The 20578-nt window shown below is 33.2% G+C and overlaps 3 protein-coding genes across 11 annotated transcripts; 1 reads left to right on the forward strand and 2 right to left on the reverse strand.

Moving 5' to 3' along the window:
- Window positions 1–774: 774 nt before the first annotated feature.
- On the reverse strand, window positions 775–9055 carry LOC106666022 (syntaxin-8). Of its 3 annotated transcripts, none has more exons than XM_014392893.2 (7): window positions 8865–9055; window positions 8611–8796; window positions 8457–8543; window positions 8277–8389; window positions 8118–8210; window positions 7984–8058; window positions 775–803 (listed from the first exon to the last, which is right to left on the reverse strand). In XM_014392893.2, the coding sequence occupies exons 1-7, from the start codon at window positions 8894–8896 to the stop codon at window positions 790–792; spliced, it is 600 nt and encodes a 199-aa protein (XP_014248379.1). In that variant the 5' UTR covers window positions 8897–9055; the 3' UTR covers window positions 775–789. The 3 variants fall into 3 exon arrangements, with proteins under 3 accessions (XP_014248379.1, XP_014248378.1, XP_014248377.1); XM_014392892.2 differs by lacking the exon at window positions 775–803 and adding an exon at window positions 6037–6190; XM_014392891.2 differs by lacking the exon at window positions 775–803 and having other exon boundaries at window positions 7810–8058.
- On the forward strand, window positions 2662–6059 carry LOC106666021 (protein lifeguard 1-like). Of its 3 annotated transcripts, XM_014392890.2 has the most exons (7): window positions 2662–2811; window positions 4446–4643; window positions 4779–4817; window positions 5145–5232; window positions 5311–5470; window positions 5525–5778; window positions 5838–6059. In XM_014392890.2, exons 3-7 carry the CDS (start codon window positions 4790–4792, stop codon window positions 5944–5946), a joined length of 639 nt encoding a protein of 212 aa, XP_014248376.1. In that variant the 5' UTR covers window positions 2662–2811; window positions 4446–4643; window positions 4779–4789; the 3' UTR covers window positions 5947–6059. The 3 variants fall into 3 exon arrangements, with proteins under 3 accessions (XP_014248376.1, XP_014248374.1, XP_014248373.1); XM_014392888.2 differs by lacking the exon at window positions 4779–4817 and having other exon boundaries at window positions 2665–2811; window positions 5145–5255; XM_014392887.2 differs by lacking the exons at window positions 2662–2811; window positions 4779–4817 and having other exon boundaries at window positions 4199–4643; window positions 5145–5255.
- Window positions 9056–11212: 2157 nt separating the features above from the next.
- Window positions 11213–19270, reverse strand: LOC112127753. 5 transcript variants are annotated; one of them, XR_002910709.1, is made up of 6 exons: window positions 19124–19248; window positions 18987–19058; window positions 18818–18921; window positions 15004–15195; window positions 14252–14324; window positions 11213–11794 (listed from the first exon to the last, which is right to left on the reverse strand). XR_002910709.1 is itself a non-coding variant. In XM_024229150.1 (4 exons), the coding sequence occupies exons 1-4, from the start codon at window positions 19257–19259 to the stop codon at window positions 15064–15066; spliced, it is 444 nt and encodes a 147-aa protein (XP_024084918.1). In that variant the 5' UTR covers window positions 19260–19270; the 3' UTR covers window positions 14385–15063. The 5 variants fall into 5 exon arrangements, 1 of the variants encoding a protein (XP_024084918.1); XR_002910710.1 differs by lacking the exon at window positions 11213–11794 and adding an exon at window positions 12640–12876 and having other exon boundaries at window positions 19124–19249; XR_002910708.1 differs by lacking the exons at window positions 11213–11794; window positions 14252–14324 and adding an exon at window positions 14385–14516 and having other exon boundaries at window positions 19124–19270.
- Window positions 19271–20578: the final 1308 nt, after the last annotated feature.

The following is a 20578-nucleotide window of genomic DNA, read 5'->3' on the forward strand; positions in this document are numbered from 1 at the left end:
ACCTAAATGCACAAAAGTTAATTCGGGGAACAACCAAAGTGGTTCCTTACAAAAAATTAGCTTCGTAGAGCGGAAATTAACGAAAACCAGTTCAATATGACTATCAAAAAGTGACAAAAAATGTACATAATTTTAACCACCAAACCAACAACACGCGAATCAACAAGGATCTAACCTTTTTTTTTAAATTGATCCTTTGGCCAAAACACAAGAGGGAGTATCGCACAGTTGATTCCCATTTTCAAATAATAAACTAGATTTTTCCCACAACGAAAAGTTCCTTCTCTAACTTTCCCAAGATATTTCTACTAATTTTGGTTTCGAAAAAAGTTCAAAAAAAGGCTACGATTTTTATTTTTGGGTACTAGATACCGCTAATATATTTTTTCGCCCAAATTAAATCACAGTTGATATAATCAAATGACAGTACAAAAAACAAAGAAAAATCTTTTCCTAGGAAAAATAATATAGTAAATCTGTCACACATTAGTCATAATGTTAAAGATACTGTTTTTATGGATTCGTTAGACAATAAAACATCAGCTGTTTTAGTGCAAACAACGTTAGACGTAATAGGCGTTATAAGTACTATTCTGAGAAAATGGCCGTAATTTACATGACATCATCAATCAACAATATTAACTTAACACAATCAGCATGATCAGGAATTAATGTACTCACTCCAACTCTATCTTAAACATTTTTATCAGATCTTCGTTTACTGTTATTGTTTGTTGTTAATAAATGTTTTGATACCTCGTCATTTTCCTAATTGTCCTCTTGCTCAAATTAAGACGAGTCGCCTGCAAAAAATGTATTTATTAGATAAATAAATAAATAAAATAGGCCAGGATCTTCATATTCCTTAGTGCTGCTCAGAGACTAGCGGCCCAGGGCATGGGGTGATGAGACCACTACTAGCTGGTCGTGTATGTACCTCCACTATCTTCATCCAAAGAAGAGGCTAAAGCCACAATTCACAGACTTCAAAAGTCTACTCACATGAAAAGGAGCAAGTTTTGGGAGGAATGTCGAAGTTCTGGGGATGTCTGTGTCGCCATGGTCCCAAAATTCAAAATAAGAATTTCAAATTAAAATTTAATGTCGACTATATCTGGTAGACAGATGGCTCTCAGGCTGAGTATGAGTCAAGAAATCTATGGAGTCAAAGCAGGTGCTAGAATTCGTACAGGGCTTGGGCAATATGACATTCATTCCATGCTAGGGGTCAAAATGCTGGGTATTACCATCAAAATAATAGCCAACTAATCAGACAGCCAGGTAGCACTAAAGGCAACTATTCATTGGTAGTAAAGCCCAGATCCATTTGGGATTGCATGAAGGACCGGTCTAACACCTTTTTTAGATACCAGGGCACACAGGGAAGTCAGGCAATGAGGAGGCCGAGGAAAGTTTGCTTAAGGCACTTATCAATCCTGAAACCTTTTGCATGCCAAATTGCCAAAAACCTATCAGGTTAAGAATAAGTCCTCGGGGGCGTCGGTGGCCGCAACGGTTTAGGCGTTGACACGGCGCTCATCTCTGTAAGGTAAAGGTCCTGGGTTCGACATACTTACAAATGGGCTTTTTTTCAAAAACACCGGCACTCCGAGGTTTGATATAACCTCTGATGTTGCAAACCCTCGTAAAAAAAAATAAATAAATAAATAAAATGAAAAAATAAGTCCTCGGTTCAATGAAATTATATTCCAGGATGCATGCGAAAACGTCCATCAAAGGACCATAGCAGAAATTAATGATAGAACTGCCAAACCTAGGATCTGTTGGGTCTAGAATGGTATTAGGACTGCTAACCGGACAATGTATACACAGGCGAATTTATAAACTCTGAAAGCATATGCAGATATTGCCAGTTAGATGATACTGCAGAACATGTTCTCTGTTGGTGAGAGTCTATGCAAGCTGAAATTCCTACTCCTGGGAGAGGAAAAGACGAGACCAAAGAATACACATGGGAACTTAAGCACTTAAGCTTAACGAAGAGCTTAGATTTGTGGGTATGCAAAACACCTTATACAAGATGTCAAAAACTCAACCATTAATTGACAAGTACTAATGGTCATGGAAAAGTGAAAGTATATTTATACAATTTTCGGATAATCCTCTTGTATAATTTACAAACGGAACAAACCTAAAACAATGCAATTTTTTTTTTCAAAATGGAAAGCACATTCTATTGACTTTCAAAAATTTGTTATTATTATTATTAATCCATTTATGTTTCAGTGGTCAATTGACCAAGTAATTTCCTTCTTTCAATTAATTATTCTTTTTTATGTAAGGTTTTTGGTTGAGATAAAAAGTCAGTGTCACGAGCGGGATTCGATCCCACGATCGTGGGCTCAATACGCCGCTGCTCTAACCACTTGAGCTACAGTGACTTCGGTCCACTCGGGGGGGAGGGGGGGAGATCGTTTTACCTCTCATTGTACGTATCGATATTATAAAACAAAATCTACATAATGATCATCAATAATCAAAACATGGATACTTTGTATGATACCAACTAATATCCATATAACGAATATCATATATTAAAATGTCGATATTTTTAATCGATAGTTTATGGACACCAACTTATATGTTGTAGCAAAATATCGATATTTTATATCGCAGTAAATATTTTTCCATACAATTGGTATAGTTGAGTAAAATGTTGGTATTTTATATATCCAGCAACTAATGTCCATACAGTGGACATTATTTAGTAATGTGTGGTATATCCAAACAATCAGCATTAAGTAAAATGTCTATCAATAGAAAACCGATATTTTATACTACGAACTACAGGTATCTCTAAAATGAATAATTTAGGAAGTTTAGTTTTTTATTAATTTAGTAGGAAGCGCTTAAGTTTAAAAAGTATGCCTGGATGCCAGACCCTGTCGAAAGCGACGTCTAAAAAAGGACTGCTAACTGGACACTTTATACTCAGGCAAATGTACAAACTGAAAGCATGTTTTAAATATATATTTATCTCTAGCTTTCCATCTATTATCTTACTTTCATCTCTATCTGCCTATTTATTTAACTATCTAGTGTCCCCATATTTTTCTGATAAAGATATATCATTAGTTTTTAAAAACTGGAGTTGAGAATATTTATCATAAATTCTATCAACATATTTTAAGTTAAGTAGTTAAATATATATATATCGTACATGCATATTTACACCAACTTGTAATTTATTGGTTTGCATACAATGTAAGTCACACATTACAGCTATTCCATATTTAATATACGGGAATACTAGAGCTTGTACTAAACGTTTTTTGATAGTAACATTCCCAAAAGAGGGAGAGAGAGAGAGAGAGAGTGTGAGAGAGAGAAATTTGATGAAAAAATAGAAATGAGAAAATCGATAAATGTATGTATACATTCTCCCTCTTTTGGGAATGTTACTATCAAAAAATGTTTAGTACAAGCTCTAGTATTCCCGTATATTAAATATGGAATAGCTGCAATGTGACTTACATTGTATGCAAACCAATAAATTACAAGTTGGTGTAAATATGTATTACGATATATACTTAACTACTTAACTTAAAATATGTTGATAGAATTTATGATAAATATTCTCAACTCCAGTTTTTAAAAACTAATGATTTAATTGATTATAATTTAGCATGTATCATCTTCAATGTGTTAAAAATGAAAAACCTACTACATATATAAAAAAATAAAATATACATCTGATGTACATAATATAAACACTAGATATAAAACTAAGCAATTACAAATTATAAAACAGAACCACAATATTTAATAATTCATTTGCAATTAAAAGTGCAAGAGTGTTTTCAAAATTATTAGTTGAAATTCAGCACTGTAAGAAAATAAATATGTTAGAACAAAACTAAAAAAAAAATTTTTATATCAAATTATGTATAAAAATATTGACCTTTAATATTAATCTTTTTTCCGCTCTCTTTTTCCTCAATTAAGTACAAAGATTGTCATGTTAAGATGTTGATGAAATGTATCTTTACGACTGTCACTTACAAATGTCTATTTTTTTTTCTCTTTTCCTGATAGAAGTTATGTTTGTTATTATTTAAAGATTACTTTTTATTTTGATTGTGTTAATCCACTGTAAACCATCTCTCTCTCTCTCACTCTCTCTCTCTCACTCTCTCTCTCTCTCTCTTTTATCTATCTATCTCTCTTTGATCCAAAGGTAATTCTAATGCACCAATAAAACAGACAATCAGTGTCTTAATTATTCTTTATTAAACAATCATCCTAGTTTTGAAGAATAAAAATGTAAATAAAGAATTCTTACATGTCTGTCACATTTCTCTTATCCAATGACGTCCCCACTCGTTCTATTTCCGTACACTTATTCATCCTCTTGTCAATATTTAAAAACAAAGTTTGATAACATTGGGAAGTTCTTTTCTTTTGTGCAGTTCCACTTGTTTCAGCCCCCTTCTATGCCATGCAGCACCTGAGATAATAAGCAATACACTTCTTATCTCCTTGTTTGAATGGTGATAATTTCAAAAAATACACCCACGCCGACAGTGTTTTCTGTAAAAATTGTCCGTTTCATTCAAGATGGATTACAATTATGAAGCACAGATGCATTTCGATGATGAATCAGTCAGGAGAGGATTTATAAGGTGAAGAAGAAAAAAATCTTACCCAAGATTAAGTTATAAATTACATAACCAAAGATTTAAATGTATAAATAAAACAGAAAAAATCTTTTATACTTTCTCTATGTATTTTTTATTCACTATCTTATCTGATTTCAGTGAAAAATAAGATGAATGAAGCTTCTTTGGCCAACATCGGTAATATTTTTGTATTTTCACACTGATTTGGTGGAATTTTCTTTCTTTATATTGCAATCGTTGCAACAAATTCTAGATAAGAATACATACGTAATCAAAATATAATAATTGTTAATGATTTTCTGTGTAATTCCAGCAATAAATTGTTAATACTCACTAAAAAAAAAATCTGAGTGAAAATACTTGCAAATTTTCCCTTGGTTTGCAACATTGAGATCAGATATTAAATAATAAAATAAACAAAATGCGAGATAATATATAAATAAATTTATATGAACTTCAATTAATAATTATAATACTTGCATCAAAACTTATTTATTTTTTTAGAAAAGTGTACAGCATATTATTTACACAACTCCTGGTGTCGGTCGGTGTTGTGTCACTATTCACCTTCAGCGTCAAAGTCCAAGATTTCGTTAGTCATAATATATGGATACTGTAATTTTCAAGTAATTAAATTATTTAAAATAAATAAATAAAAGATTTACATCAGTATTGTAGCAATTGTTGTGAACATCGTGCTGGTGATAATGCTCGTCTGCTGCGAAGGCGTGCGTCGAAAAGCGCCGATGAACTTCATCGTCCTCGGACTATTCACACTCACGGAAGGCTTCCTTTTGGGTGTTATCGCCGCATCTTATAATTCATCAGAAGTAAGCTTATTATAAAATAAAATATGCATTGAATTTATTTATTTATTTTTTAAGGTGATGATTGCTCTTGGTATGTGCGCTGTTGTTGTTTTCTCTCTGACAATTTTCTCCTTTCAAACCAAAATGGACTTCACGAAATGGGGTGGCGCTCTGTTTGCATGTTTCATAATTTTTTTCATATTCAGCCTTCTCGCCTTTATCTTTATGAAGGGTCGCTTGATGCAGCTCATTATTGCTGCTGTTGGTGCGTGCATCTTCTCGCTCTTCATCATCTATGACACGCAACTCATGCTGGGCGGGAAACATAAGTACAAAAAAGAAAAGAAAAAGTCTATACATTTTGCTTATTTTATCAATTTTGTTTCAGATACTCCATTTCACCTGAAGAATATATTTTCGCATCGCTCAACCTCTACTTAGACATAATAAATCTTTTCATTTACATCCTTCAGTTTATTGGTGCGTCACGGAGCTGATAAAGTAATTTAATCTATAAGCGTGCTCTCTTAGTTTTTTATTTTTAAAAATTGTAAAATATACATAATAATTGTAAATAAAGCAATATATTAATGCGAATAAAAATTTAATAGTAAAAATTTGCTTGCTTAAAACAATTTCCTGTTTAAATTATTCATTGCTGTTGTCGCCTTAATATTATCACTACCAATTGTTCATATCAGCACTGATAAAACTGTCGATAGCTTTCCCATGTTAAGTTTCCTTCAAAAATATTACAATCTTAATAAAGTGTGAAATAGCAATTTCAATACTCTCTTAATACAAAACAACAAAATTTACATTTAAAAAGTTCATATTTATAACATAGTAAATTATTAATAATACTAAGTTAAAAAAGAAATATGTATATACCAGCAAACCCTGGAAAAAAATTAAATTTGGATATGTTGTACCCTGATTATTTTTGGATTGAAGAATGGATATTAAAGTTTAAACAAATTCACATATGTAAATAGACTTTTTTTCTGTAAAATAATTAGTTATATTGGGATTGACCTACAATTAATAATTGAGTTTAAGATCATTTTTTAAGGATCTCTTGAATTCAATTACACAAAATCAGTTTGAATACATCTTTGGTGTAATTTTCAACAACAAAATGTTCTTATCTCCTTTTATTTTGAAATTTATTTAGTAATACTTAAGTATCAATCGTACGAGGCAATAATATACATATTTTATTATAATTGACATGCTGGTTGAAATTAAAACTATTGATAGTGCAACACCAAAATCATGGAAAATGGTTATTTGTTTGCAATATCAGTTAACTGTACAGACGATCCAGGAACTGCAAAACTAAATAAAAAAGTTATCAAATTTTTAAAAAAATTGTGTGCGATGAAGCATGACGGGGAGGTTTGCATGGGGAAGTAGGGCATAAATTGTTAAATTACAAATTATGGCTGATGGTATGGCTGATGCTGTCAAACAAGAATCGGAAAATCTTGATTCTGGCCAAAAAATTAGCAATTTAGATGAAAAACAGACTTACGAGGTGCTCAAAAATAAAGAAGGCCCCTGTTATTTAATTTTGTTGCAACAAGCTAACAATTTTTTTATTAACCATTTTAAATCTCAAAATGATGTACTGAAACTGTATGCAGGCTTTTTTTACTAACTGTTGATGGTTAGAGATGTTTAAAACAATTATTGTAATTTGTACAATTAGTATATTAATATATTTATTTTATCTGTTAATTTCTGTTGAAGTGCTGTGAATTTTTATTGCACACTTTTTTATTGACTATTGACAATGGCGTCATATCAGCCTCCAACGCACTCTGAGGCTGATGGGTACTCGGTATTCCGTCATCAGCCCTCTTACTCATTCACACAAACTGAAGAGCTACACAATAATTATATATAATATTTACAGATAGGGAAGCACCCCCGTATCCCTTAAAAATCTGAACAAGGGACCTGGCAACCAACCCAAGGACTGCCTTAATGCCAGGTGCCCTGCCAACTCCTTCCAAGGGACAAGGGATGTTTGACACACTGAGGAACCTTTCTATACAAATGGGACACCTGTGCAGGTTTGCAGGTTCAATGAGGTGGCCTATTTTAAAATGATCCCTGCCATCAGACCTTCGATGGACCACCGCTGTCATGCTCTTGATAAGAGCTTCTTGGGTGATCCGGCCCATTATCATTAACTACGTTCTTTACTGCTCATGAATGAATTTTTATTTCAAAACCAGCTAGAAAGATAGGCAGGCTGGGATGATTGGTTGATTCACCAACACACAGAAGAAAACAGAAAACCCTCGATAGGTTTATCATAGAAAATAAAACTTTATTTATAATTAAAGAAGGCAATGGATTACATGACACTTTAAATAGGAATAGTCACTTGAAAAATTAAAAATAAAATACATTTATAACATTTAAAAATATATTACACTATGTAAGCAACGCTACGGCGATAATTATGCAAAATAGTATTATTATTATAATCCAATAACCATAAGTGGAATCGGATTTTGCTATACCTTGCACTGATCTGCCTTCGGAGTGTATTTGCACATTAGTCGATTCCATCCTTGTACCAATATCATCAATTATTTCTGTTAAAAATTATCGAATTGTAAGAACATGAAAAAAAAAAATTATGGGTTAAACATACCATTTTGACTATTGACCTCATTTCCTATGGTGATCACAATATTTTTCTGCCGCGAGATTATGTTGGAAAGTCTATCCAATCCTTTATCCTGTTCTTTTATATAAAATAATAATAATAATAATATTAATAATTTCTTTTGTGTTTTGTGTACAAACTTACCGGATAACAGTTCTGCCTGTCTTTCCTTTAAAGACTGTATGGAAGTCTCGCCAAGGAGAGGCACATCGTCATCGTCGGCCGACCAGTTCTGTTGTGTAGGCTGATATGAAATTCTTTAAAATTCAATTAAATCAAAACAAGTCAAATAAAAATACAAAATCAAATATCACATGGGCCAACCTGGAACTGTACATATTCATCAACTGACTCTTCTTTCTATTTAGGTCCTCGATGAGGCGCTGTCTCCTTTCCTTCTCCTCATAAGTGCTTCGTAACGTTTAAGGAAAAAAAAAACACCGCAATGAGAAAATAAGCTGCATGGTTAAAAGGATACATGAAGCTTGCCGAGTCGAGGTTCGACTGCAGTTGATTCAGTTCTGTCTCGAGTTGTTTCAGGTGGACCCTTATCGTACCACTGAGGGAATCGTACTTGACCGTATTTGACAGAAGCGTGTCCCTGTCACTCAGCTCATTGAGTATCTTCAGGTGGAGCGTTTCGCACGACTCGAAGTCCCTGATCCTTCATGTTAAAATGGTAAAAATTTAGGCGGAACAAAGAAAAAATCAATAATTCTGTTAAATAAATACCATCGATCTGTGCCAAAATCTATTAAAGCCATTATTACCGACAATCTTAAACTCTTAACTATACGAGACACAATTAAAACATTTTAAAAAGTCTTTTAAACTTTATATTTTAAAAACATGACTTTAAATTAATTTTATTAAGTTGTAATTAACTTGACTTTGTCCTATCCTTATCAATAACAAATATGGAGGTTACTTCATGGTTACCTTGTTAAAAACCAGCTTTATCCAACAAAATTTATTACAAAATTAAAATTACAATACAGTTTTTTTAAACATTGCATTTTTTACGATTTTTAGTAGTTTTTATTTTGATTCTCACTCATTAAAAGCAATTTTACATTTAACTGAAATTTCAAAATTGCTGGAGAGGGGCCAGAAAATTCTAAGTGTTAAGTTGAACAAGACATTTTTTTATATATTATAAAAGGCGATCAACCGCTTTGGGTCATTTTCCGCCTTAAAAATTTCAAGCCAGGTGGAGATTGGGCCACAGCTCAGGAACCCCCAATAGCGGGAACCAGGGGCCCCGGCAGCATCACACGCTCCGGACACCCCCCCCCACAACCTTCACCAGGTGGGCACCCAAGCCGCAACCCAAGACACCACCCAATGAACAAGACATTAACAATATGAAATATTATTTAAAATCTGTTCACTTATTAAAACCGGTCTTATTAGACCAATTATTAATTTTACAAGGATATACAACAAATAAATATTTATTTATTTTCATACCCATGAGTTCAATAAGAATTACACTCCACTAATCACAAAATTATCAACTACATGAGTACTTTTTTTTCCAAAAACCATTTGAAGCAGGTGTCTAACATTTAACAGAGTTTGGGCTAGCTTAAGGTTAAATTACAACATCCCACAAAATGCTAATACTCATTTGATGCAGTGTCTTTGGTATGTCCTGTTCTATGAAAAGTTTGGGGTAGTACAGTATGACGTTGTTGAGGAATGTCTAAAAAAATGTTCAAAAAGCTTTTCTGCTTCCATTCCTCAAACCCTAGCAATATGTTGTATTTGTATCCACGGATCTATTGATGGTATCTGCACTGAGGACACTTCAATATGTCCTGAAAATTCTTAATCTCCCTAATTCCCGTCTTTCAAAAATGACTGCTGTTGAGATTATAAAACATAACACGTATTTGGTTCTCCAGCTGGAGAATACTCTATTTTCTAAATATTCCACCTCTCATAGCTGAAATATTAATAATATCTTCAAACGGAAGATGATATGTAGACAGATAGATAGACATACTATATTAAAAAATGTTAATAGAGTATTAAATAATTTTTAATATAATATTAAATTGAAAAAAAAATTAAATGTGCACACAATTAACAAATAAATAACTGACACAAGCATTACAGCATGGATAAAAAATCCGTTTGCTGGAGGTTGTTGCTAAAATAAATTACTCATCTTTATAATGATAACTGGTTTATTTATTTTTTATAGAATGTAAAAAATAAAATGGACTTGCTCACATATCAGCTAAAAATATAGGGGAAACTGTAAAAGAGGAAACACATACATTAATCTATATTTGTATTTAGTAGTCATAATTGATCACATGAATTATTTTAATTTTATCGAAGGTTTTCGTTGATATGAAAAAGTTGGTGCCATGAGTGGGATACTTTCCATTATTTCTGATATTTTTTGTCATTTCTATTATATTTTTATAAAATTTATAATAAAAAAACAATTTGTACTAAAATAAATGTTTGACATTGATAGTTTGGCTATTAATTCATTTTTGGTTAGTCTTAGATGGCTTATTCACAGCTGTATATTTTTGTCCATTTATAACTAAAAAATTCAACATTTTAATTTTTTGTTCTTGCTCCTGTCATTATGTTCAACAGAATAAAAATAAAGACAGACATAAATAAGATATGAAAATGCCGATACACGACAAACCCAACAAGTGTATGCAGATTGAGAAGATCAGTAAGGATCAAATTACAGGTTTATTAACCACAGGCCACAGAAAATCTCACGACATGTAATAAATGTTGAAATTTGTTGACAAATAAGTAATCGCTGGGAGATTTCACTCTTTTTGCTCATTATTGTTGATATTTTGGCCATATGTATTAAATTTTTGTGGAATGTGTTCAATATTCAGTTCAGCACTGCCAGAATCTTCAATAGAAAATAGTGGAAATGTTTGTATTAAAGGTTGACATTGATTCTGATACATAAATAATTTCACAACACCTTAGATATTTAATTAAAATTGATAAAGATTGATTTTTTTTTTTTTTTGTAGATCCCATTCTGTAATGGCAAATGCTAAAAGCTCGAAATCCGGATTGTTGGAAAACAACTTACTGTAAGTAGGAACTATCGTTTTAAAAGGGTTGAACAACACACTCACTCCACCATTCATAATTTCTATCATAATTGATTGCCCTTTATACACCTCTTCCAAAAAGCCCTTCGCCAAATCCCTAAAGACCTCCAATCCATACTAAATATTTCAACATCAGTAAACAAAATTGTTAACTTCCTAAAAGACATCCAACTAATAGATCATATCCCCTTTTGATTCCTCTGCTGTCACCTTATGTTGGCGATGTGGGGCTTGGTTGTGGTGATTCCCATCTGGGGCCTCAGGTCCTAGTCACTCTTGAGCTAGATTGAAGGATGTCTCCTTGAACTCTGGGATCAAGGAATATCCAATGAGCTTGGAGGAGGTGTCGATGGTAACTGGACACCGACCTCTCCTCGACAAAGCCCTATGCACAATGTTAAATGTATTAGTTGCAAGTCATCCCTGGGGTTCCATTCTTTCCCAGCCTAGGGCTGCCACTGTGCTGGGGTTTATGGAGGCTTCACTTTGATGGAGCCGAGCTGTACCGCTGAATTTACAACCATACGGCCTAATGACCAAGAAGGTTGCAGCCTAAAAGAAGGATATTTTGTCAGTTTCTTTTGTAACAGATACAACCAGATGTTTTGTTTAAAATAAATTGTGTATAAACTGCTTAAAAATGAATAGGGAAATTTATGTTTATTCTTTTAATTTTAATTAAATTAACCAATATATTCTTGTTAGTTGGATAAAACAAAATAAAAAAATATAAACCAAAAATGAACAAATGTTAATCCTCATTTTTAATAATGGATTTACTTAAGAATAGGCATAAAACCACTAAGGGTCATAGCTGNTTTAATCTAGTTGTATTCTCTTCAACCATGGAAAGACATCACCTTGAATCAGAAGTTCGCAATATTATTGTGAGAATATGTCATTGAGGTCACTGGCAAGTGGATATTGCAGAGGCAGTTGGTGTTTCTCAGAGCATAGTCACCCGGGCTTTAGCCCGATTCCGAGAAACTAGGCGTGCCAATAGGAGGCATGGTAGTGGATCTCAGTGCATTATGATGGTATGGGAGGACAGAAATATTGTCATTGCTGCAAGACGGAACCTTTTCATATGGAACGATTCATAATCGTTTGTAGGAAGTTGGCCTCACATTGTATGCCCCTTTGAGACTACCTGAAGCAACAACCTGCCACCTGTGACTCAAGAGAATATGCTGCAGCCAGCACCTAAAGGAGAATACCAATTGGATTCTGTTATGTTTATGGTTTCTATCTGTACAGTTATAGCAGGCACTGAAGGGTTTACTAAGAACAGAGGATGAGTACAATCCCTCAGTGCAGTTTAGAGGAGGCAGTGGCTGGGCTGGGATTTACACTGGAGAGCAAACTGGAATTGCTGAATGCAACCTCACCGTCGTCCGTTATGCCCAAGAAATAATTGAGGAATACATCACTCAAACCAGGGATCTCATTGGCAGGGATTTTTGATTTCTGGATGAAAATGACCTCACTGAGGCAGATTTGTTCATAAACGTTTAGAAAACCTGGGAATTTCCCAACTGCCCCTTTTCCCATTGTGTTCAGACCTCAATCCTGTTGAGCACATATGGAATGCATTGCAAAGAAGTCTTTTTGATCACCATCCGCAGCCAGTTGACCTGCAACAATTAAGTGCAGCATTGCAACATCAATGGAGTGAAATTCCTTATGAAATTAGTGACAACTTTATTAAAGCCTAACAGGTGCACAGAGGCTAACAGAGGACACTATACATGGCATTAATTGTTTAAAAAAATTATTGGGTCCAATAATCAAAATTATGGAATTAAAACCTTTTATTTTGCAATTTTTCAAAATCTCTTAATTATATATATTTTGCAGGGTGGGCGACCAAGACCCGAGGGGTTAAATGCCTGTGGGTAGACTCGTACCCCATCCCTAAAAGGTCTGGGACTTGGTTGGCTCACGTGTCCTGCATAAATCTCTTGGACCTGGTCACAAACCCCAAGGTTTTGAACCATTTAATCTCGGGGAGTGATTTAGTGATGTCCTCTCCTTCAAAGATTTCAAATCTAGACCTAGCATACCTATCACACTCTGCAAGGTAGTGCCTTGCCATTTCTTCTTTTATTTCGCAAAACACGGCAAAAGGAATCTGGTACGGAGAGGTGTCTTCTCAGTGGGCAGAAATCTCTTCATTAAATTTTACTTCAGTAAAAACATAATAATTCCTAATCAATTTTAATGGAGTTTATAATAAAAATAAAATAAAAATGATAGTGAAAGTAATACTACAAATTTGGCAATATCCCTATTCATTTTTGAGCAGTTTGTTTTGAAACAGACTTGCTTTCTATTTAGCATACAAATTTTTTTATAATAATTCAGCTGTGCCTTTATTATTAGGATTATTTAGTTGAAAGGCTTAATAAATTATTTATTTATTTTCATTTCTGGGAGTGTATACGATTATTGAAAATCACACCACCCAATCTCTGTGCAAAGATTGCTCGCAGATGATGCCATTAGAATGGCTATTTCCTCCAATTTTATTATCAATAATAAAAACAATTAAATTTAATTACCAATTCCCTTTTCTCTTTGAGAAAAAAAATTGTGCATTTGTTGATATTCTGCATGGAAATTTTCTCATATTCGCCAGTCTATCTGAAGAGCCTATACTGATTTGCTGCGTTGCAATAATGAATCTAATAAATCAATATTTGAAATAGGCAGTTACTAAATTATTTAATTAACTTTTTTTTTTTAGCGTTCGCAACAGCAGAGCTCATATAAACTCTCAGGGTACCGGTGTTTTTGAAAAAAAAAAGAAAAAAAAAAGCCCATTTGTAAGTATGTCGGGTTCCAATGCATGGCCGCTGGATTCGAACCCGGGACCTTTACCTTACCGTGATGAGCGCCGTGTCAACGGCCACCGACGCCCCTTCAAAAATTAACTATTTTGCTAAGATTCAATCATAGACAGAAGATTTTATTAACATAAAAATGATAATATTATATAATAAAACTTACGAAGAAGTGAAGCCTTGTCGACTCATGTAACCGTCCATAAGAAAGGCGGGAAATGGCCAATGTTACAAGGAACCTACCATGGAAATAAAAAATATAAAATTGCTCAAATCCTTTTTGAAAATAAAACACAAAAAATGAATGAATATTTATTGTCAATACTTGATAATAATTAAACTAAAATTATTTATTAAATTTTAAACGTGGAAATTGATGTCCGATCTTATCACTGCCAGTTTGATGTTTTCCTGATAGTCCTAAGTTTTACCTACATTTTGAAAATAATTAGATCGAATTAACAAAATTCGTTTTTCAATATACGTTTTATATTATTTTTTTTTAACAAATCCAAAGTTTTTTTATTTCAATGTGGATGTTCGTAAAATTATTTTTCAGTTTGGTAGGTCGACGTTCCCGCCATTCACACACTTTCTCGCCGGCGACGAGAATCGACGTCACCAATTTTGCTGCTCAAAAAAAGGTACTTTTTATATTTTATAAGCTTAAAATAGTCCGTTTTCTATTGAATTTGACTATTATTATATATTTACAACATTATTTCGTTATCCTGGAAGTATAATTGAATTATTACTATGATTATTGAAAATCACACCACCCGTACTCAGGGCGAAGATTGCTCACAGATGATGCAATAAAAACGGCTATATCTCATTATTAATAATTCCAAATAATAAATTTTAATTACAAAATTCCTTTTCCCCTTTAAAAAAAGTGCATTTGTCGAAAGTCCATACCATTTCAGAAAATTACTCTATCCCTCCAGCGATTCCTCTTAGGTGTTGTACGTTGAACCTTTAATCACATCTACTTCTCTTGACTCTCCCTTTTCTCTTGATGATTTGAACTTTGACACTAGTATGTTCCCCTATAACTAAGCTTGGGACCTCTTTTGTGAAAAAGTACAGCTTGTTGTCGATGTTGAGACACTAAAACAATTTTAAAGAAAGCCCGGCTAATAGCTAAAACTAAATTATACCTGTTTACACATTATAAAAATTTAAAAAAATGTGTTATTATTACTGAATATGACAAGATATATATATATATATATATATATATACACAAACATTTAAAGCATGGAGCGAAAGGGGACTTTAAAGTTTGAACTGTCACAGGGTCACTTACTTGTCGCTATGTGTATGTCGCTATACATGGGTTTTGTGTTATTCAAACAAGTTTTGGCATTGAGCCATCTTCAGTGAGGAACAGGAGTTGCCAAAATGCGTTGCAATAACTCAAAGACCCATGAGTGGCGACACACCCAGTAAGTGACCTTGTGCCAGTTCAACATAAGTTCACCAATTGATAAAAAACTAAAAAAAAAGAATATTTAAGTGCTATGCATGATCTTAAATAAAGTTTTACAAAATTGAAAGCTGATGATGGTTTTGGTCTGCTAGTTGGTAAAATGTTGAACTAACCAGGGTAATTTACTGGGTGTGTTGCCACTCACTGGTTTTTCAGTTGTTCCAACGTGTTTCGGCATTGCACCAACTCCTGTTCCTCACTGAAGATGGGGCAATGCCGAAATGCATTTGAATAACTCAAAAACCAGTACTTACATTCAGACCCAGTGAGTGACCCTACGCTGGTTCAACATGAGTTCACCAACTAGCATACTATAACCCATCATCAACTTTCAATTTTGTAAAACTTTAGTTAAGACGATGCATAGTACTTAACATTCTTGAGGTATTTTTTAAGATTTTTTTGTAAGCATTGGGATGTAAAGGAGTAAAGAAGCATTACACTCAAAAGTTCTTATGCGCAAGAAAGTTTGTTAAATACCCAAGAATAAGTCCGTAAGTCCTGTCTCTATCAGGGTGTCTAAAATTAACCCCATACTCTATCCTTAACCATCCTTTTGATGCGCTTGTACCTTGGCATTGGCTTTGATAATATTCGATTTATGGGATAATGACTAAAATTATTAAGAGATTTATTATTACTGAAAATACAAAGGCACAGGATCATTTACTGGGTGTGTTGCCACTCATGGGTTTTTGAGCTGTTTTAATGCGTTTCGGCATTGCGCCAACTCCTGTTCCTCACTGAACATGGGGCAATGCCGAAATGCGTTTGAATAACTCAAAAACCAGTACTTACATTCAGACCAGCATACTATAGCCCATCATCAACTTTCAATTTTGTTAAACTTTATTCACGATCATGCATAGCGTTTAATATTCTTGAGGTATATTTTAAATTTTTTTTAATGTATTGGGATCTAAAGAAGTAAAGGAGTATTTCACTCAAAAGTTCCTATACTCAAGAAAGTTTTTTTATAAACGCAAGAACAAGTTCATATGGTCCTGTCTCCACCAGGGTGTCTGGCATTTACCCCATACTTTATACTTTACCATCCTTTTGTGCGTTTGTACCTTGGCATTGGCTTTGATAATATTCAATTTATGGTGAACAATGAAACAATTTTTTAAGAGATTTATTATTACTGAAAGTACTTATATTAAAATAAATGTAGTTCTGTATTTGTACTTTAATTAGAGACATTAAAAAATTTATGCAAAGAATGTAAAATTTTGACAAGATAGAGACTAAAATATTACAGTAATGATTATTTCTTATTTTCAAACTTACCTCATAAATTATAAAATAGAGAATACAATAGTTTTGTTTTAATCATAGATACTATTTTTAAAGATATTAGTTTGTAAACAAAAAGAAAATATTTAAGCTAAAGCTGGGACATTCTAACCTCCAGAGTCCAGACTTAACAACTGCAATCCAGCATTATGACCCTCAAAATGCATATGTTGATAGTTATCTGATTCATAGAAGCAAGGTTTTCCTAACCCGATTAAGAATAGGCTACATGACGGTGGATGACACATTGACATATACTATTGGGCCTAACCCTGCGCATGAGTCTGTCATGTAAAGAAAGGTTGCGCGATGTGTCCCATTTAGTTGAAGGATGCAATTCTTTGGCTCTATATAAGAGCCTGGAATACCACCTAATATGAATATCAGGGCCCCCATTCCTATCTTTGGAGGAAACAGGTTGTTTTATTGCACACAATTCTGATGGTTTTGGGTTGAGAATGAATGTATTAATTGGTATGAATGGATAGAGGGAATATTCTCTAAATGGAACCTTGGCATGACACCCTTTGATTTAGGTGAGGGAGGGCCAATGGTGGAATATTAAGTACCGATTGAACCTCAATTAGGTTAGGCATATAATAGGGGTAAAATTTATGGAGGAATACTGAGTACTCCACCATCTTAATTGAGTGAATGATATGTAAATAAGAAATTATGTATTTAAGAGTGAGTGGGTTTGGTTTAAGTAACTGATTGTGTTAGGGCTGAAATGATCTAGCTGTTGGCAGCCTCTGGAGCCCAACCTTGGCGGGTGGATGGATAAGACAGAGGTCTGACCTCAGACTGCCAACACCTGGGAGTGATTCTTGAGGCCTGCCAATAATTTATTGTAAATTACAAAAAGCTAGAATTGCTGGTGGACTGTGAGAAGTGATAAGCTTTTATATGTACAGCTTTTATACATCAATAATCAATAAAATATTTAAAAAAGAGTACATAGTTTTTAAAAGGAAAATACACATGGTTTTATATCATCTGTTTTCATTGTAATAAAATTATCTCAAAGATGGCAATAAAATTAAAAAAAAAGAAGAAAATGTTATAGTCTGTTTTTGGATAGTTTGATTCCTACCGATTTTATAATACCACACTTAGAAATTGTTTTCTCACGTTTTGAAAAATGAAACCTGAAAAGTTAGTAAAAGGGGTGATACTTGTCGTCCTTTCGGCTGTCGGAGGATACAGTTTGGCTCAAGTTGAGGAGAACAACACGTTCAGAAAGCTGAAGCCCTTCAACAACTCAGCACCCAAACAAAATACACATGCGATCCGCAGGTATCCGGTTAAAAACAATGTAGTCGAAAGCAAAGAGAAAACAGACCCTTCGGGAAATTCTTATAACGTGAATTTATTTGATCCACTCGATGAAATATTCGGCGATTACTACCATATAAAGCAATATGTGAAATAAATTTTCTTCTAAATTAACACCATTTATGTTTTAAAAAATAGTTGTAAAGTTTATATTTTTATTTTTTTAATAATGGTTAAAAACACTATTTCAAAAAGATTTATGTGAATGCCTTTGTGTGTGTGTGTATATATATATATATTATTGATTATATTTTTTTTTTTTTTTTACTTAAAATTAAATTAATTTTTTCACTTTATGTACATATTTTTTGCTTTTCTTTTTACATAAGTTAAATGTTTAAATGTTAAACTCATAAAAACCATAAAATCACCAGGATCAGCCTTGAGATTTTTTTTTCTATTATGAATTATTGCCAATGCATATCGGCCTATGCCACAGATTAGGGCTGCTAGAATGCTAGGAGCTAAAATCACCCTTAGGAGTATAGTCAAGGATAATCTAGATGATTTTATGGTTTTTATCAGTTCAACAAATTCCCATCCAATCCTAGGTGTAAAAAGAAATTTTACACAATATATAGTTATTTATGGAGTACTCAGAATACCAACAATAGAAAATAGAAGTACAATTATTATGAACCAGCAGCTATAAATGATAGTTTTACTTTCAGTGTCTATGTCAGTAGACCATTGACTTTCATCGATTAGTGGTGCTGAAAATAAATAAATTAATTATTCAAATATTTAAACTATACAAATAATTTAATAAATTGTTTACCATGTAGACTGTCCGTCATAATGTCCATAGTGCCAGGTTGGCTAGACAACGTATCTATATAATCACTCTGTCCTTTAAAATAAATAAAAAATTAACAAAAATAATATTCTCCAGGATGCCAAAAATATAATACATACCAGTTATTACTGAGATAGTAATTTGATTTGTCGGGTACTGCTGACTGTTGTAGAAACGGTTCCCTTGGAATATTGTACAATTTCTGCATTGTAAGAGATGAGATGTTAATTCACAGATAAACTTCATTTTCATCATTCAGCATGCAAAAAAATGTTGCTCATGTGTTCCACTTAATAGAGGTGTCATTCCTTGGCTCCATATAGAGAGCAAGTAGGAATGCCACCAGGTGTAATAATTGTCGTTGAGTATATCATCCAGTATTTGGGTCCCTTCTTCCAATTTTTGGAAGAAACAAAACTGTTTTGTGGCATATAATACTGACAGATATTTTTTTTTTTTTTTTTAAATTGTATATTGATATTGGATGTATTTATTAGCATGAATGTGAGATGACAGATGAAGTACTCAGTATTCCACTATTTGCACATTCACACATTAATGATTGAAAGTCATTCCATGGCTCTATATAGAGAGTGTGAGGGAACCTGATTTGAGTTGTGCTTGAGCTCAGCAAAATGTATGTATTTGGGTCACATTGTTTAATTTTTTAGGACATATAAGGATGTTTTATTGAATAAAGCGCAGACATTTTCTTTTGTGTTTCCTTATTTATATATTGACATTTAATATATTTATTAGCGTGACTGTGTATTGTGAGATGATCGATGGAGTACTCAGCATTTTGCCATCAGCCCTCCCACACCTAAATCGAAGGGTGTCATTCCTTGGGGCCATATAGAGAGCATGTGAAAATAAAAGATATGAGAAACATTCTTGAGTATGGCAGCGAGTATTTGGGTCCTTTCTTTTGTTTTTTGTTTGAAATAGGGCTGTTTTATTGTATGTATAGTATCCATAGTTATCTCGTTTTGTGTTTATTGAAATTGAGTGTTTTTATTAGCGTGAATGTGTAATGTGAGATGATTGATGAAGAACTCAATATTCCCCTATCGGCCCTCTCACACATAAATCGATTGTAGCAGTATTTGGGTGCAATTAACTTTTCCTCTTTGTATATTGAAGGTGAATATATTTATTAGCGTGAATGTGTAATATGAGAGGGTTGATGTGTTTACCAATATTCCGCCTTGCAAGTGATCAACTTCGATAGAAAATTGATTGGAATAATGAAATTGATATTTCTGAAGGGACGACGACAAATATCGTTTCTCATGAAAAAATGAGTTGGGTTTGTCATTGACTGTAGGTTTCTTAAAGTTTCATTTTTTTTACTTCTTTTGAACAGTTTGTTTTTTATTTGCAAAGATCTTGGTAGGAATGGTAAGCGTAATGTTATATGTTGGGTCGATTCTATGGTGTTTTTATTGCTGCACTTTTTCAAAAACTAAATTTGTCTTCCTCATTAATAAATTATTTTCATGGTTTACACGTCCTCACGCACAATTCGGAAGCTGGGGTTCCCTCGATTTTGTTCTCTTTCTAACCGAGTTGAT

Source organism: Cimex lectularius, unplaced genomic scaffold (genome assembly GCF_000648675.2).
Source record: "Cimex lectularius strain Harlan isolate CLEC.00 unplaced genomic scaffold, Clec_2.1 scaffold300, whole genome shotgun sequence".
Taxonomy (NCBI): Eukaryota; Metazoa; Arthropoda; class Insecta; order Hemiptera; family Cimicidae; genus Cimex; species Cimex lectularius.